Source organism: Nerophis lumbriciformis, linkage group LG14 (assembly GCF_033978685.3).
Source record: "Nerophis lumbriciformis linkage group LG14, RoL_Nlum_v2.1, whole genome shotgun sequence".
Lineage (NCBI taxonomy): Eukaryota > Metazoa > Chordata > Actinopteri > Syngnathiformes > Syngnathidae > Nerophis > Nerophis lumbriciformis.
This window is the reverse complement of record NC_084561.2, coordinates 46741650-46761577: the sequence shown is the minus strand read 5'-3', so window position 1 is coordinate 46761577 and position 19928 is coordinate 46741650. Positions and strand designations below refer to the sequence as shown.

The window sequence follows — 19928 nt, the reverse complement described above, 5'->3', positions numbered from 1 at the left end:
TTGATGGTTTATTAACACGTCTGCTTTTTATTCTACTTCCTTCCATTGCTAGTTTTTATATGTCCCGGGAGTCTGAAAGCTGTCGGCGAGCCCTCCTTTCAATTCGAAGCGGAGCAACAAGCCGGCGCCTGGTGCAAAGATCCCCTGCAGGCGGCCGACAAGATCTTCTTCATGCCTTGGACTCCTTATCGGACAGACACTCTGATCGAGTACTCCTCCCTGGACGACTTCCAAAATGCCCGACAGAGCGTGACCTACAAGCTGCCCCACCGCGTGGACGGAACTGGATTTGTGGTCTACGACGGGGCTGTGTTTTTCAACAAGGAGCGCACCCGCAACATTGTCAAGTTCGACCTGCGAACTCGAATCAAAAGCGGCGAGGCCATCATCAACAACGCCAATTACCATGACACGTCGCCCTACAAGTGGGGCGGAAAAACGGACATCGACCTGGCGGTGGACGAGAACGGCCTGTGGGTGATCTACGCCACAGAGCAGAACAACGGCATGGTGGTCATCAGCCAGTTGAACCCCTACACGCTCCGTTTCGAGGCCACGTGGGAGACGACCTACGACAAGCGCTCGGCCTCCAATGCCTTTATGGCCTGCGGAGTCCTCTACGTGGTCCGCTCCACCTACGAAGACAATGAGAGCGAGGTCAGCAAGAGCATGATCGATTACATCTACAACACCAAGCAGAACCGTGGGGAATACGTCGACATCCACTTTCCCAATCAGTACCAGTACATTGCATCTGTGGATTATAATCCGCAAGATAATCAGCTCTATGTGTGGAATAATTTTTACATCCTGAAATACAACTTGGAGTTCGGGCCCCCGGATCCAGCTCACGGTAAGAACCCTTCAACTTCTGTTGCTGAAAATGTGTCTGTGTATTGTTCTCTATCCCTTTGGCGTATCAAAATGGATACATGACAAAGGAGCTCTCGGGGCATTCAATCGATTGCGACTGGACCGTTTACTTTGTCGTGCCGGCAGGCTTCATCAATTCCTGCTCACAGACTCAGATTGGTGACATCTAGTCAGCCGGTGACAAAGGAGGGTATGAGGGCCCCACTGGGAATGATTAAAACAAGTTCAGGAGGCTAAAATTGGTTTTGGATCTGAAGGAGAACACATCCACTTCACTTGCAGCTTCTTCTGCAAAGCGCTGGTCAGATATGAGGGGTGTTGGGATCATGTCTGCAAAGAGAGGGGATGGTGGCAGTTCTAGCTTCAATGGCGCCCCAGCAGAAGGGTGGCTTTCCCCCTTGTCCTTGCGGCACCCTGATAATTGCCTGAGTGGCCCATATGTAAAACTGTGACTGGGAGGGGAGAATTGATATCTCTTTCAGCCTAAGACACTACCTACCACCACCATGCTTCACTTGAGTTGTCAGATTTGGACAATGTTTGCAAATTGAGTACTTATCAATTGTCTAGGTAGGTCTTTATTGTCATTGCACAAGTACAACAAAACTTAGTTTTCAGCACAAACCCCTCCAAAATTAGACAAACAAACTGTACCGGGTTACTGAACAGGAAGGCTGACGGATCGCCACAAGGCGCCCCGTAAAAGACGGGAAAAAGACAAACGCTGGGGGAGGATGAGTAAACAAATACAATCTCGACTGGTCTCTGACAGTCTGCAGTGGTAAAATCTTAGTTTGCCTCGTGTCAAATTGTCCTTGTTGCAATATTCCTTTTTCTTGCCTGTGGATGTTCTCATTCATCAGGTGATTGTGTGCTAAGGGCATTCAATCGATCGCACCTGGACTGTTCAGATTATTTTAGAAGACCCTTGGCCTGTCATCCGAGCAAGCTTCATCATTTCATGCTCACGCACAGAAGCCATGTCCATACAGGAATCCTTTTTCGGTGGAAAACTGTAAAGTAGTCTGAGCACTTGGTGCCGGACCCGAACTATCTTATCTCCCGACAAGAATGTTTTCGCTCTGTTCTGGTGCACCGACGGTAGCCATTAGGATGCAAAGGAGTGACCCTCTGCCAGCACAACAACAGTCAATAGGATGAATTCACCCTCGTTAGCATTCCTTTCAGTTGTGTCAATGCTTAACGTGTCACCTGTCAGGAGGAATACCTTTGTCTTGTTATTTGTTGAATCTTTTAAGTGGGATAAAGTCTCCTCAAATGAGAGGCCAAATGTTTTCTAAGAAAAACTGAACAGTCCAGTTGTAATCCCTTAAATGCCTGTTCTTGGTATTAAACCGTTTTTTTTTTTGTCTTCAGTTTATCCGATTATAATCTTAGCAAACGTAACAGCTGATTGATTTAACTTTCTATCGAACATGTTTGAGAAATTTTGTCTTTAGGGGGCTGTGTAGTAAACAACACCTTGAGGGTAGTCAAGAATATGTATCTTAGGGATGTAGGGAGGTTCACCATGCGGGCACTCCCCGAGTCCCTTGTGTCAAAGCTCCAGGGACCCCCTCTTGGCTATAGCCTGTTCTTTTTTTTACACAGTGATATACTCACAGCCCTGGAAACTTACATGCCTGGACAGGTGCAAAGTCAGGCCTGGGGCAAGGTTAGATCATTCCCCCAAGTGAGGCTGGAAATGGAACTCTCTACTGACCATAAAATAAATACTTGACACTTTGAAGGGGTGTAAGCATCCAAGGATCTGCACCAGAGGAACAAGGGACAATGATTAACCAGGATCATACGAAGCAAATGCTTCGAAGTTAGCTGCCGGGAAGCCGATACCCGCGATAGACCTTGTCCTGAGAATATAACAACCTAATCCCTCCACACCCTGAGTCTTAAATCCATGGTCTGTTCAATGCAGTCAGTTAAGAGATCATGGAGGTCAAGAAACTTTTTCACAGATTATCACCGAGCTCAGCATTTGCTAATGTTTGCTCGGGTGTTTGTCAAGCGATAGCCGTAAACATGGGTTCAGCCGGTTGAAGAACATTAATCACGTCGAGGCCAGAGGGAGTTTCGGTGTGAGGATGACGATTGTCAGGACTTGAGAATGGCGTATTGAGGCAAACAATTATTTGTGAGAAAACATCATTTCTACTGCCAGTGGAAGAAAAATAAAAATTAATACAAGAAAATGTAGGAAAAATACACAACAGTTCAGATCTGCTTGCCCAGTTCTAAAAACAACAACAACAAGATAATATTTAACAACCCAAGTTTTCACATGAACATACATTCAAAGTGAAGTTGTTTTTGAGGGTTGTGACCAGTATGAGGCGCACCCAAAGCTACTACTTAAATTCCCCCATATGGTTTGGTATTTTAAAGCTAGTGTTGTTGGTCTTTACTGTAAGTATTGATTGGTCATCAGTCAATCAGGGTACACACTCTTTACTGGTCACCAGTCAATCAGGGGACACATGTCAACATTACTGGTCACCAGTCAGTCAGGGTACACACTCTTTACTGGTCACCAGTCAATCAGGGGACACACTCTTTACTGGTCACCAGTCAATCAGGGGACACATTCTTTACTGGTCACCAGTCAATCAGGGGACACATGTCAACATTACTGGTCACCAGTCAGTCAGGGTACACACTCTTTACTGGTCACCAGTCAATCAGGGGACACACTCTTTACTGGTCACCAGTCAGTCAGGGTACACACTCTTTACTGGTCACCAGTCAATCAGGGGACACACTCTTTACTGGTCACCAGTCAATCAGGGGACACATTCTTTACTGGTCACCAGTCAATCAGGGGACACATGTCAACATTACTGGTCACCAGTCAGTCAGGGTACACACTCTTTACTGGTCACCAGTCAATCAGGGGACACACTCTTTACTGGTCACCAGTCAATCAGGGGACACATGTCAACATTACTGGTCACCAGTCAGTCAGGGGACACATGTCAACATTACTGGTCACCAGTCAGTCAGGGTACACACTCTTTACTGGTCACCAGTCAATCAGGGTACACACTCTTTACTGGTCACCAGTCAATCAGGGGACACACTCTTTACTGGTCACCAGTCAGTCAGGGGACACATGTCAAATGGTAAATGGTAAATGGTTTGTACTTGTATAGTGCTTTTCTACCTGTTTTTTAAGGAACTCAAAGCGCTTTGACACTATTTCCACATTCACCCATTCACACATTCACACATTCACACATTCACACACTGATGGCGGGAGCTGCCATGCACTTTGCTAACCAGGCCCATCAGGAGCAAGGGTGAAGTGTCTTGCTCAAGGACACAACATTACTGGTCACTAGTCAATCAGAGTACACACTCTTTACTGGTCACCAGTCTACATTACTGGTCACCAGTCAATCAGGGGACACATGTCAACATTACTGGTCACCAGTCAATCGGGACACATGTCAACATTACTGGTCACCAGTCAATCAGGGGACACATGTCAACATTACTGGTCACCAGTCAATCAGGGGACACATGTCAACAATACTGGTCACCAGTCAATCAGGGGACACATGTCAACATTACTGGTCACCAGTCAATCAGGGGACACATGTCAACAATACTGGTCACCAGTCAATCAGGGGACACATGTCAACATTACTGGTCATCAGTCAATCAGGGGACACATGTCAACATTACTGGTCACCAGTCAATCAGGGGACACATGTCAACATTACTGGTCATCAGTCAATCAGGGGACACATGTCAACATTACTGGTCACCAGTCAATCAGGGGACACATGTCAACATTACTGGTCACCAGTCAATCAGGGGACACATGTCAACATTACTGGTCATCAGTCAATCAGGGGACACATGTCAACATTACTGGTCATCAGTCAATCAGGGGACACATGTCAACATTACTGGTCACCAGTCAATCAGGGGACACATGTCAACATTACTGGTCATCAGTCAATCAGGGGACACATGTCAACATTACTGGTCACCAGTCTACATTACTGGTCACCAGTCAATCAGGGGACACATGTCAACATTACTGGTCACCAGTCAATCAGGGGACACATGTCAACATTACTGGTCACCAGTAAATCAGGGGACACATGTCAACAAAGAACCCAAAACATTCCTACTTTAGCGTGTAAGTGGCAGAAGATGCATTATAGTGCAATGCAGACCAGGTTGTGATTTCAACCTGACACCTTTGTGCTAACTTATTCACTTTCCATACGATACTGATATTGGAGCCTTGAGTATTGGCAGTTATCAATATCAGCACAACTCTTACATACTTAATACTACAATGGCAGGTAACCTATTTATTTTTAAACCGCCTGGAATGGACTTATGCTGTCTTTAAGTTGAAGTGGAGTGGTAATTGTTTTTTGGTGACACCCAGTGGTCACAATAATTCATGAAGTTAGGCTCATGATGCAGTAAGTTGAAGGTAGCGGACACGTTTGTTACTGGATACTTTCTAACACGCCTCTGCCTTGGAGACATTGTATGTGTAAGTAATATGTAACAATCATTATTTGTTACTTGACTAATGTCACCTTTTATTGTGCAATGATTATCACCTATGTCTAGCTTGTGTGCTAGTGTGTGCTTAGCTGTTGTGTAGCTGCTAGCTCCTAGTAGCCTATAACCTAGCATGTTTACATTTTGTAAATGACTTTAGTTTGTGTTTATTGAAGGACACTTAGATGTCTGTCAGCGTTGTACAAGTAAACACTCCGCTTGTACCGCACATGATATCACACACAAGTTGACACACTGCAGGACTGTTTGTATCGCACATGATATCACACACAAGTAAACACGTTGCAGGACTGTTTGTATCACACATGATATCACACTCAAGTAAACACACTGCATGACTGCTTGTATCGCACATGATATCACACTCAAGTAAACACGCTGCAGGACTGTTTGTATCGCACATGATATCACACTCAAGTAAACACACTGCATGACTGCTTGTATCACACATGATATCACACTCAAGTAAACATGCTGCAAGACTGCTTACATCGCACATGATATCACACACAAGTTGACACGCTGCAGGACTGATTGTATCGCACATTACATCACACACAAGTTGACATGCTGCATGACTGTTTGCATCGCACATGATATCACACACAAGTTGACACGCTGCAGGACTGCTTGTATCGCACATGATATCACACACAAGTAAACATGCTGCAGGACTGTTTGTTTTGCACATGATATCACACTCAAGTAAACATGCTGCATGACTGTTTGTATCGCACATGATATCACACACAAGTTGACACGCTGCATGACTGTATGTATCGCACATGATTTCACACACAAGTAAACACGCTGCAGGGCTGCTTGTATCACACATGATATCACACACAAGTAAACACGCTGCAGGACTGCTTGTATTGCACATGATGTCACACACAAGTAAATATGTCGCATCACTGTTTGTATCGCACGTGATACCACACTCAAGTAAATACGCTGCAGGACTGTTTGTATCACACGTGACATCACACTCAAGTAAACACGCTGCATGACTTCTTGTATCGCACATGATATCACATTCAAGTAAAAACGCTGCAGGACTGTTTGTATCGCACATGATATCACACTCTATTAAACACGCTGCAAGACTGCCTGTATCGCACATGATATCACACACAAGTAAACACGCTGCAGGACTGTTTGTATCGCACATGATATCACACTCAATTAAACACGCTGCCGGACTGCTTGTATCGCACATGATATCACACACAAGTTAACGCGCTGCAGGACTGCTTGTATTGCACATGATATCACACACAAGTTAACGCGCTGCAGGACTGCTTGTATTGCACATGATATCACACACAAGTTAACACGCTGCAGGACTGTTTGTATCGCACATGATATCACACACAAGTTAACACGCTGCAAGACTGCTTGTATCGCACATGATATCACACACAAGTTAACACGCTGCATCATATCAGGACTCGAGTAAACATCTATTCATGTCAATAAGAATTTCCTGCAAATTTGGGTATTTTGGGAAAACCGGGAATTTTTTCTGGGAAATATTGATGCTAGTACAATTGTCCTCGACCAGGGGTGTCAAACTCAAATACAGAGTGGGTCAAAATGTAAAAGTGAACAAAGCCGCGGGCCAAGGTTGAACAAAGTAACCTTTTAATAGAGACCCAAACAAGTTTTGCATTGAATATTGAACAAGCAAGGCTTATATAACTTTATAGTGACATGCAAAATCCAGTTTCAAATAATAATAATAATAATAATAATTAAAAAACATCAATGGCATATCAAATACAATTTAAATAAAAATGTTATGCCTCTTTTCTATTTGCAGCCTTCTGAGGTAAATATCAACATTAACTTTTTCCACAGGCTAATAAATATGAAAATAAAATAACAATGAATAAATCAACCATTCAGGACTTTAAAGTGCTCAGTTTGCAACACACTGATCTAATCTGATGTGCCCAAGTCAGATACCTGACATCTTTTCTGGGATGATAGTTCATTCATGTCAGGTCTCAGGCTTTGAGCTGAGGCAACCTTCATTATCCAACCAAGGTGTTCATCAGTCATTATACCTCGTAGTCCAACCGGACCACAGTCTTGGGGGCGTGTCTTAAAGGCATTGCTTTAACGTCCTCTACGAACTGTCGTCACGTCTGCTTTTCATCCATTCCAACAACGTGCCGGCCCAATCACAAGATATGTGCGGCTGCTGTACACACACACACACTTGAACAACAGCGATACAGGTTACACTGAGGGTGGCCGTATAAACAAGTTTAACACTGTTACAAATATTCACCACACTGTGAATCTGTCATGTCTGTGTAATCATATTTTGTTTTAAGTCATGTTTTGTTTAGTTTCTGGCTTTTCACTCCCTTGTCTTGTTTGCATGATTACCCATTAGTTTCACCTGTTCCACTTTTGGACTCATTGTGCACTCTTGTTTGTCACCATAGCAACCATTAGTTTTCACCTGTCACGTCATGCACCTGTTTCACGTTTTGAGTCACGCACCTGCTTTCACTAATCATGTCCATAGTATTTAAGTTCATTCATTTTCTGTTGTTCGTCCTGACGAAATAAATAAATCATGTACCCACCTTCAAGCCTTGACCAGTCCAGTTCATTTGCACCACGGGAGAACAAACCAAGCCATAGTCCAAGTCCTGACAGTGCTGACGACATCTGTCAGGACTTGGACTATGGCTTGGTTTGTTCTCCCGTGGTGCAAATGAACTGGAGTGGTCAAGGCTTGAAGGTGGGTACATGATTTATTTAAACTATCAAAAAAGGAATAAACGAAAAGCGCGCACAGGGGCGGAGGTACAAAACTAGACTATAAACACAAAACTTGAACATTGGCAGAAACTATGAACAATTAAACAAAAACTAACTGTGGCTTAATAAACAAAAACTTACTTGGCATGGAACCGGCATGAAAAAAAGAGTAGCAAGGGTCATCAGGGTGTGGAGAGTGTGCAGGAGCATAAATGTGGTGATGTCGTCAGGACGAACAACAGAAAATGAATGAACTTAAATACTATGGACATGATTAGTGAAAGCAGGTGCGTGACTCAAAACGTGAAACAGGTGCGTGACGTGACAGGTGAAAACTAATGGTTGCTATGGTGACAAACAAGAGTGCACAATGAGTCCAAACGTGGAACAGGTGAAACTAATGGGTAATCATGCAAACAAGACAAGGGAGTGAAAAGCCAGAAACTAAACAAAACATGACTTAAAACAAAATATGATTACACAGACATGACAGAATCCACACCAAACAAGAATGACAAACACATTTTGGGAGAATATCTGCACCGTAACACAACATAAACACAACAGAACAAATACCCAGAACCCTTTGCAGCACTAACTCTTCCGGGACGCTACAATATACACCCCCGCTACCACCAAACTGCACGTCTTTGTCCTGGAGGGAAAATGAGGGACAGACACAGCATAGAATTAGGGGGGAAATTAGCTGAATGTGAAGACTAGGTTGTCTGTTATTAAGTCTTTAGCATTAGTATGTGGGATTAAATGATGGAATGGATTAAGTAATGAAGTTAAACAAAGTACTGATATGATCCACTTTAAGAGCTTGTTCAAATGAATAGTGCTTACAAAGTACAAAGAAGAATTTTGAGAAATACTTTCAACATCATTGAAATTAAGATACTCTTCATCTCAGTATATTAATAATGACCGGATTAATTAATTACATATTACAAAACTGTTGTATATACTAATTCACAGATGTTATTTTATTATAAAAATGTCAGTAAATGATGTATATATTTGTAAACGCTCTGAAGTGGGAAAGGGGTAAGATTAAATAAGCTTTGCTTCTTCCTGCTCCTTTTTGGACATGACGTCAAGTGAAATGATATGAAACTGTGATGTGTTATGCTGTAAGTGTGTTCATGTACCAAATAAACAATAGAAAGAAAGAAAGTACTAGTTTATTAGACAGACCTGCAAACTCTGGAGTGGTGTAGGCTACAAGATAGCGTTAACGTTATCAGACACGTACAAAAAGGCTAACGTTAGCCACTGACTATGCTTAGGTAACGTTAGTCGAGCTAACATTACTGCAGTCCTGGTTGACATAAGAGGTAACATTATTGAGTGAGCATATATGGAAATGAAGCGGCAACAGTTAGCGTTAGTTACTCAGCAGCACTATCACTGGAATTGGCGCTGCAGGTTGAAGCAGAGGAAGAGGAGCGTGTTTCCTCATCTCTGTCGCTGCTTCTCCACGACACTTTTGTCTAACCTTCAGGCTATGTGCAGCCTGAACATGTTTCATCATGCTTGTTGTGCTTACCCCCTTACATGAGAGCAGAGCCTGGCAATAATTGCAGATAGCCGTTTCCTCCTCGTACTTTTTTGTAAAATGAAGCCATGCCTTGAGACGATTTTTCCGGTCCATTGTTGTTGCTGCTTCTGTATCTGCCGCCTAATGACTGAGCTACGTCATTTCCCTTTGACGTGCCACAGGGCATTTCCTGTGGGACGGGATTCGTTCCCAGGGATTCGAATAAAGAACTAACTTTTTTTCTTTACTATAGTGGCCTCGATAACGGGAATCATTTCTCAAAAAGGGATTCGAGTCCATAGAATCGGTTCTTTTCTTATCGAACAACCGGGAGAACCGGTTTCGAACATCATCCCTAGTGGAGTGTGTGGATGGTAGTTTGATTGTCCAAGGTGAGTGGAGTGTGTGGATGGTAGTTTGATAGTCCAAGGTGAGTGGAGTGTGTGGATGGTAGTTTGATTGTCCAAGGTGAGTGGAGTGTGTGGATGATAGTTTGTTTGTCCAAGGTGACTGGAGTGTGTGGATGGTAGTTTGAGTGTCCAAGGTGAGAAGAGTGTGTGGATGGTAGTTTGATTGTCCAAGGTGAGTGGAGTGTGTGGATGGTAGTTTGATTGTCCAAGGTGAGTGGAGTGTGTGGATGGTAGTTTGATTGTCCAAGGTGACTGGAGTGTGTGGATGGTAGTTTGATTGTCCAAGGTGAGTGGAGTGTGTGGATGGTAGTTTGATTGTCCAAGGTGTGAGGAGTGTGTGGATGGTAGTTTGATTGTCCAAGGTGACTGGAGTGTGTGGATGGTAGTTTGATTGTCCAAGGTGAGTGGAGTGTGTGGATGGTAGTTTGATTGTCCAAGGTGAGTGGAGTGTGTGGATGGTAGTTTGATTGTCCAAGGTGAGTGGAGTGTGTGGATGGTAGTTTAAATGTCCAAGGTGAGTGGAGTGTGTGGATGGTAGTTTGATTGTCCAAGGTGAGAAGAGTGTGTGGATGGTTGAACGCTTCCAATCGGCTTTTGGCCCTTGACCCAATTGTTTTAGTCCAATGTGGCCCTCAAGTCCAAAGGTTTGGAACCCCTGCCCTCCATGGTTGTACTGAAAGAGCAGGTATCAAGATGGCGTGTTGGTGTGAGAGTGCTGATACTTGTTGCTGTCAATCAATCTTTCGAGAGGCCCATGTGACGTGTGTGGGAGGGTGTAAGTTAGCACCTGGTCCTGAAGATCACATGACACTTATGAAGATGCTTTGGACTTTGAGGATGTGAAGGAATGAGCGAATGAAGGCCAACTTTTTTACTGCCGGACTTGTTGCAGATTCTTTGCAACAGGTTTGGAAGTGTGAAGGTCCCGACTCAGGAGTGAAGTCCACCCGAGCGACCATCAGGAGGATTTACAGCTCTGTGATGTGGTGTCATGTTGGCAACACCCGCCGTCTGGCGGCTTTAGCGTACGTGAGGTGAGGGACTCTTGAGATGTGAAGATCCTCTCTGCTCCTCTTCCAACACGGACCTCATCAAGTCCAGCTGGCCTCAACCCCCTAAAACACCTCCCAGCTCCCAAGTGGCAAGTGAGGCTTCTTCTCCCGTGTCGCAGCCACACATACCGCCTGCTCTGATGGCACCACACATACCGCCTGCTCTGATGGAAGCACAGGTGAAGACTTAGGCTCCTGAGAGAGGAGTGGGCGGAGCTATCAGCTCCACTTTAGAGAACTCTTGTTTGGCCAGCGTCTGACTGGGACATAAAAGGTGTTGATAGAAAGTAGTGCCGCACATAAACCTTTTTACATACGCCCAACCATTCGCAAGTTAAAAAATGTTTTTCTTCTATCAATAAAAAAATACGCAAGGAAATAATTGATTTTCTTCAATTAAAAGGTGACCCTTTTTTTTCTGCAAGTGAAAAAAATGATTCACAAGTATAAAAACCGACCTTCTTTAATTAAAAAAAATATTCACAGGTAAAATTTTATAATTATCTTCAATTAAAAAAAAAATATTCACAAGTGAAAGTAAGTATTTTCTGTAAATACAAAAATATTATTCAATTTAAATAAAGGATTCACAAGTAAAAAAAAAAAAAGTTTTTTGCAAGTAGAAAAACGATTAGCAAGTGGAAAAACTATTTTCTTTGAGTAAAAATAAACGATTCGCAAGTAAAAAAAAAATGTTTTCTTCAATTAAAAAAATTAAATTTTCTTCAATTAAAAAAATTAAATTTTCTTCAATTAAAAAAATAAATGTTTCTTCAATTAAAAAAATAAATTTTTCTTCAATTAAAAAAATAAATTTTTCTTCTATTAAAAAACTATTTTCAAGTAAAAAAATATTTGTATTCAATTAAAAAACGATTTGCAATTATTGTATTTTTTTTCTGCAAGTAGAAAAACAATTCACTAGTATAACAACTCATTTCTTTGAGTAAAAAAACAATTTTCAAGTAAAATGACAAACTTTGTTCAATTAAAAAAAAAGATTTACAACAAAAACAAAACATTTTCTGGAAGTAGCAAACTAAATCACAATTTTTGTCAAGTAAAAAAAAAAAATATTTGCAGGTATAAACATTTTGTCTGCAAGTGAAAAAGTGATTTGTAAGAACAAAAAAAAAATTCTTCAGTAAAAAAAAAATCACAAGTGAAAAAAACAAATTTCTGCAACTAAAAAAACATCGCAAATTTAAAAAGTATTTTCTTCAATCAAAAAAAATATTAAAGAGGAAACAAGCTCAACCTGTAAGTTAACCCGCACGTTTCCCTTCTCTTCTGTCCGCCGTTTCACAGCCTGAATCGTCTTCTTTATTTTAGGCGGACGGCACCATGCGCAACTAACAGTCGCTCTGACACCCTTAAATTGACTCAGGAGCACCACCTGTGGTTGTCCAGGTGAATTACAGCTTCTCTGAGTGCACCTGGAATGTGACTGTCACACGTTTTAACCAGAAGGAAATACTTTTTATACTTCCAGAACTTATTTGTAATCAAAGTAAATTGTGTTAGTTTTTATTTGGCAATCATTTGTTTTACTTGAAGAACTTTTTTTATTTCACTTGTGAATCCTTTGCTGGAGTCCAACATGTTTGTGTTGCGTATTTGACTGCATGAAAGAATATTAGTGCCTTGAAGAAGATGTTTCCACTCAGTATGAAGATCCTTGTTGCACATGCAGCCTCAGTCTGCTGCCACACTCGTAGGTATTACTTGACTTACATGGAGACACGTACAGTGCACACTCGTAGGTATTACTTGACTTACATGGAGGCACATACAGTGCACACTCGTAGGTATTACTTGACTTACTTGGAGGCACGTACAGTGCACACTCGTAGGTATTACTTGACTAACATGGAGGCACGTACAGTGCACACTCGTAGGTATTACTTGACTAACATGGAGGCACGTACAGTGCACACTCGTAGGTATTACTTGACTTACTTAGAGGCACGTACAGTGCACACTCGTAGGTATTACTTGACTTACTTAGAGGCACGTACAGTGCACACTCGTAGGTATTACTTGACTTACATGGAGGCATGTACAGTGCACACTCGTAGGTATTACTTGACTTACATGGAGGCACGTACAGTGCACACAATATCTGCAAGGAAGGAAACAAGCTGGAGTCTGGCAGCTGCTGCATCTCATTCTTGACTGTCAGGACCTGCATGGACCCTTGTCTTCAAATGTGGACCCTGGTCTTCATATGTGGACCCTTGTCTTCAAATGTGGACCCTTGTCTTCATATGTGGACCCTTGTCTTCATATGTGGACCCTTGTCTTCAAATGTGGACCCTTGTCTTGTTATGTGGACCCTTGTCTTCTTATGTGGACCCTTGTCTTCTTATGTGGACCCTTGTCTTCATATGTGGACCCTGGTCTTCATATGTGGACCCTTGTCTTGTTATGTGGACCCTTGTCTTGTTATGTGGACCCTTGTCTTCATATGTGGACCCTTGTCTTCACATGTGGATCCTTGTATTCACATGTGGACCCTTGTCTTCATATGTGGACCCTTGTCTTCACATGTGGATCCTTGTCTTCACATGTGGACCCTTGTCTTCATATGTGGACCCTTGTCTTCATATGTGGACCCTGGTCTTCATATGTAGACCCTGGTCTTCATATGTGGATCCTTGTCTTCACATGTGGACCCTTGTCTTCACATGTGGATCCTTGTCTTCACATGTGGACCCTTGTCTTCATATGTGGATCCTTGTCTTCATATGTGGACCCTTGTCTTCACATGTGGACCCTTGTTTTCATATGTGGACCCTTGTCTTGTTATGTGGACCCTTGTCTTCTTATGTGGACCCTTGTCTTCATATGTGGACCCTGGTCTTCATATGTGGACCCTGGTCCTCATATGTGGACCCTTGTCTTGTTATGTGGACCCTTGTCTTCATATGTGGACCCTTGTCTTCACATGTGGATCCTTGTATTCACATGTGGACCCTTGTCTTCATATGTGGACCCTTGTCTTCACATGTGGATCCTTGTCTTCACATGTGGACCCTTGTCTTCATATGTGGACCCTTGTCTTCATATGTGGACCCTGGTCTTCATATGTAGACCCTGGTCTTCATATGTGGATCCTTGTCTTCACATGTGGACCCTTGTCTTCACATGTGGATCCTTGTCTTCACATGTGGACCCTTGTCTTCATATGTGGATCCTTGTCTTCATATGTGGACCCTTGTCTTCACATGTGGACCCTTGTTTTCATATGTGGACCCTTGTCTTGTTATGTGGACCCTTGTCTTCATATGTGGACCCTTGTCTTCATATGTGGACCCTTGTATTCATATCCTGATAATAATAATAATGGATTAGATTTAAAGAAGCTCCCTCAAAGCCAGTCTCAAAGAAATATGTGCACAAACTACACTTAAACTGCATTAAAAAAAAAAAAGAAAAGAAAAAAAAATATATATATATATAAATAAATAAATACAAATTTTATATATATATATATATATATATATATATATATATATATATATATATATATATATATATATATATATATATATATATATATATATCTCCATCCATCCATCCATCCATTTTCTACCGCTTATTCCCTTTTGGGGGTCGCGGGGGGCGCTGGAGCCTATCTCAGCTACAACCGGGCGGAAGGCGGGGTACACCCTGGACAAGTCGCCACCTCATCGCAGGGCCAACACAGATAGACAGACAACATTCACACTCACATTCACACACTAGGGACCATTTAGTGTTGCCAATCAACTTATCCCCAGGTGCATGTCTTTGGAGGTGGGAGGGGCCTATCCCCAGGTGCATGTATTTGGAGGTGGGAGGAAGCCGGAGTAGAACCCACGCAGTCACGGGGAGAACATGCAAACTCCACACAGAAAGATCCCGAGCCCAGGATTGAATCCAAGACTACTCAGGACCTTCGTATTGTGAGGCAGATGCACTAACCCCTCTTCCACCGTGCTGCCCAATGGATTAGATTTAAAGAAGCTCCCTCAAAGCCAGTCTCAAAGAAATATGTGCACAAACTACACTTAAACTACACTAAAAATAAAAAAAAATAAAAAATAAATATATATAAATAAATAAATAAAAATATTATATATATATATATATATATATATATATATATATATATATATATATAGCATAATACTACCACCACCATGCTTGACGGTAGGCCTGGTGTTCCTGGGATTAAAGGCCTCACCTTTTCTCCTCCAAACATGTTGCTGGGTATCGTGGCCAAACAGCTCCATTTTTGTTTCATCTGACCACAGAACTTTCCTCCAGAAGGTCTTATCTTTGTCCATGTGATGTCAGATGGAACAAACATTTCACATTTTCAGTAGAGCCATAATAAATTCATAAAAGAAGCAAACTTCATCAATGTTTTTAGTGAGCAACAAGTATGTGCTCCAATCACTACTTCACAAAAAAATAAGATTTGTAGAAATGATTTGAAACTCAAGACAGCCATGACATGATGTTCTTTACAAGTCTATGTACACTTTTGACCACCACTGTATGTGTGTGTGTGTGTGGGTGTGTGTGTGTGTGTGTGTGTGTGTGTGTGTGTGTGTGTGTGTGTGTGTGTGTGTGTGTATGTTTGTAGATATCATCATTACATATTTGCAGATATCACAACATACGTGTAGATATCATCACAACATTGTTGCAGATATATACCTGCTACCTGCCAACTACTCCGGTTTTCCCGTAATTAGTACAGTTTTCATCAACCTATTCCGGGTTACGGTTGCAGTGATAAAAAATACGTTTTTTCATTAATTAAAAAAAAAAAATTTTTTTAAATGCGCGAGGCTATTTATAGCACCGCTGCCAAGCACGAGGCACCAGTTGCCATTGTTTCCAAACGAGCGAACGATCATGGAATCAGCCGGAGAAACATCGCAAACGAGTCTTAAACCGAAAAGAAAACTGCAGTCATTCCGTGAAGAATATTCAAAAGCCTATCCGGGAATAATTATCCGTTCCAAAAAGGGTGAAAACTACGCGAATTGCACCTTGTGCAGACAAGATTTTTCGATCGGACACGGAGGAATTAGCCATGTAAAAGACCACGTTGGGACAAAAAAACACAAGTCTAATGCCGTTGCTAGCGATACAAGTGGAAAACTTTCAACGTTTTTCGGATTTTAGCCACAAAAAGGTAATGACACCAATGTTATCTATTGGAATTGTTTAGTACTGTTATACTGTTAAAAGTGTTTATACTATTTATGCTTTCAAGTCCAAGTTGAAGAAATCTTGTTAAATGTTGACAGCATAACTACCAAAATACAGAAGTATGTCCTTAATATTTTTGCAGTGCTATTTCTGTTGAAAAGTTCAAATGATTACATTAGAGATGTGATGTGCCACTTTTCAAGTGTCTGATGGCTTCAATTCATTTTCATTCATTTTTCATATTTTGAATTCTTTTGAAAGGCTTACAAAAAAACTACATTTGAATTGTAATTCCATGCTATTGACAGGACTATTAATTTTAATGAAGTTAGCTTACCATGTTTACAGTATGATCATTGTGATCCATCCAACCATCCATTTTCTACCGCTTATTCCCTTTGGGGTCGCCTGGGGGCGCTGGAGCCTATCTCAGCTACAATCGGGCGGAAGGCGGGGTAGAAATGTGAATTTTAGGCACAGAATATTTTTTACAATTGAACAAGGCAGTAGATTATACAAGCTTGGACAGAAAGTTAATAATGACACCAATTTTTTTTTAATGGAATTGTTTAGTACTGTTTTACCATTTGTTTACTGTAAAAAGTGTTTATACTTTCAATGAACAAATTGAAGTCTTGTGAAAGGTTGACAAGATAACTGGCATTAACTGTCAAAATAATTTCAAACTATTGAAGTTAGCTTACAGAATAAACATGTCAATCAACCCATATGATTTTTGCTGTAATATTTTTGTTTTGAAAAGTCACTGTGACTGATAGAAAAGTGATGGTTTTAGCAACATTTTAACCTGTCTGAATGCTAATAATCATTTTGCGTCGGGGGGCGAAGCCTGAACCCCCCACCAGGACTTTGTCCTGGACCTACCGGGGCCTGCGGCCCCTGGACCCTGGCTACTAGGTTTTTCTGATTTCAAAAGTTGGCAGGTATGTAGATATCACAACATACAGTATTTGTAGATATCATTGCAACATATGTGTCGATATCATCACAAACATATTTGCAGATATCATCACAACATATTTGTAGATATCATCACAACATATTTGTAGATATCATCACAACATATTTGTAGATATCATCACAACTAGAGATGTCCGATATTATCGACAGGCCGATATTATCGGCTGATAAATGCTTTAAAATGTAATATCGGAAATTATCGGTATTGGTTTCAAAAAGTAAAATGAATGACTTTTTAAAACGTTGCTGTACGGAGCGCTACATATCCGGTAAAACACGGACGTAGGGAGAAGTAAAGAGCAGATGTGTCTCCCAGTCAGCAGCTCCTCCCCTCTCCTCTCTCCCCTCTCTCCTCTCTCCCCTCTCTCCCACACACACACAACACAGGAGTTGACGACTACAGCATGAGAGGTTTACTGGCCACGCTTGATGACCTCATCAAACCGCCGCGAGCGCAGCATAACAACAACAAGAGTGTGTTGTTGCCGGTGCTGTAGCCGTGGCTAACCAGCCAGCTCGCTTGGTGACTGACTAACAACACCATGTCTATGGTTTGGGATTGTTTTAAAGTGTCTTTGACGGATAAAAAACTGACAACTTGCAATGACTGCAAAAAGTTGGTTTTGCGAGGAGGAACCAAGACGTCTTCCTTTAATACGAGCAATTAGATCTCCCACCTCTTCAAGAATCATAAGGAGATACACCGTCAATACAAGCACAAGATGGATGAAAAGCAAACAGCGAAAAAAAAAGTAGTACCTCACAGTTGTCGCTTAAAGACTCTGCCGAGAAAAAACAGAAATACAACAAAAACCACCCCAAGGCGAAAGTGGAGTTTTACGGTGGAGTTTGGTGTGGCTAGTCTGGCCTGCATGGTGGAGTTTGGTGTGGCTAGTCTGGCCTGCATGGTGGAGTTTGGTGTGGCTAGTCTGGCCTGCATGGTGGAGTTTGGTGTGGCTAGTCTGGCCTGCATGGTGGAGTTTGGTGTGGCGAGTCTGGCCTGCATGCTGGAGTTTGGTGTGGCTAGTCTGGCCTGCATGGTGGAGTTTGGTGTGGCTAGTCTGGCCTGCATGGTGGAGTTTGGTGTGGCTAGTCTGGCCTGCATGGTGGAGTTTGGTGTGGCTAGTCTGGCCTGCATGGTGGAGTTTGGTGTGGCGAGTCTGGCCTGCATGGTGGAGTTTGGTGTGGCTAGTCTGGCCTGCATGGTGGAGTTTGGTGTGGCTAGTCTGGCCTGCATGATGGAGTTTGGTGTGGCCAGTCTGGCCTGCATGGTGGAGTTTGGTGTGGCGAGTCTGGCCTGCATGGTGGAGTTTGGTGTGGCTAGTCTGGCCTGCATGGTGGAGTTTGGTGTGGCTAGTCTGCCCTGCATGGTGGAGTTTGGTGTGGCTAGTCTGGCCTGCATGGTGGAGTTTGGTGTGGCTAGTCTGGCCTGCATGGTGGAGTTTGGTGTGGCTAGTCTGGCCTGCATGGTGGAGTTTGGTGTGGCTAGTCTGCCCTGCATAGTGGAGTTTGGTGTGGCTAGTCTGCCCTGCATGGTGGAGTTTGGTGTGGCTAGTCTGGCCTGCATGGTGGAGTTTGGTGTGGCTAGTCTGGCCTGCATAGTGGAGTTTGGTGTGGCTAGTCTGGCCTGCATGGTGGAGTTTGGTGTGGCTAGTCTGGCCTGCATGGTGGAGTTTGGTGTGGCTAGTCTGGCCTGCATGGTGGAGTTTGGTATGGCTAGTCTGGCCTGCATGGCACACACTTTGCAGCTTGCGGTGTCCTGTCTCAACACAGCATTTCAGAAGACTGCTAGGCCACTTCAAGCACTCACCACTAGCTTGCAGCACATTAGTTACACTCCTACAAATACGTTCTGGACTCAAGGTGTGTGCCTTCATCGTTTTTGTAGCTGTTGGTTTGAGGCATGTTTCAAAATAATAATGCACTTTGTGAAAGTGAAAGTATAGTATTTGCCATAGTTGTAGTTGGTATCAGGATTATCTCACGGAGAGCATGTCCCAAATTCCAAGCTGCTGTTTTGAGGCATGTTAAAAAAAAATGATGCACTTCAATAATAAATATGGCAGTGCCATGTTGGCATTTTTTTCCATAACTGGAGTTGAAGTTGTTCTCTTATTTTGGAAAACATTGATTGATTGATTGCGACTTTTATTAGTGGATTGCACAGTCCAGTACATATTCCCTACAATTGAACACTAAATGGTAACACCCCAATAAGTTTGTCAACATCTTTAAGTCGGGGTCCACGTTAATATACAACATATGAATACTTACAGTGTGTTACATCCACATACATACAACACATGATACAGTTACAGTGTTACATCCACATACATACAACATATGAAGACTTACAGTGTTACATCCACATACATACAACATATGATACAGTTACAGTGTGTTACATCCACATACATACAACACATGATACAGTTACAGTGTGTTACATTCACACACCACTGAGGACAAAAGGCACACAGACAAAAAACTCATAACAAACTATATTTTATTTCACTC

General features: G+C 42.3%; 1 protein-coding gene across 14 annotated transcripts in view; it reads left to right on the top strand.

Moving 5' to 3' along the window:
- The window catches only part of adgrl2a (adhesion G protein-coupled receptor L2a), a 218437-nt gene that overhangs the window by 106351 nt on the left and 92158 nt on the right, over nucleotides 1–19928 (top strand). For all 14 annotated transcript variants that reach the window (XM_061975454.2, XM_061975464.2, XM_061975455.2 and 11 more), the window contains one exon: nucleotides 53–853. In XM_061975454.2, the coding sequence (XP_061831438.2) occupies nucleotides 53–853 (801 nt within the window). The remainder of the gene's footprint in view (nucleotides 1–52; nucleotides 854–19928) is intronic.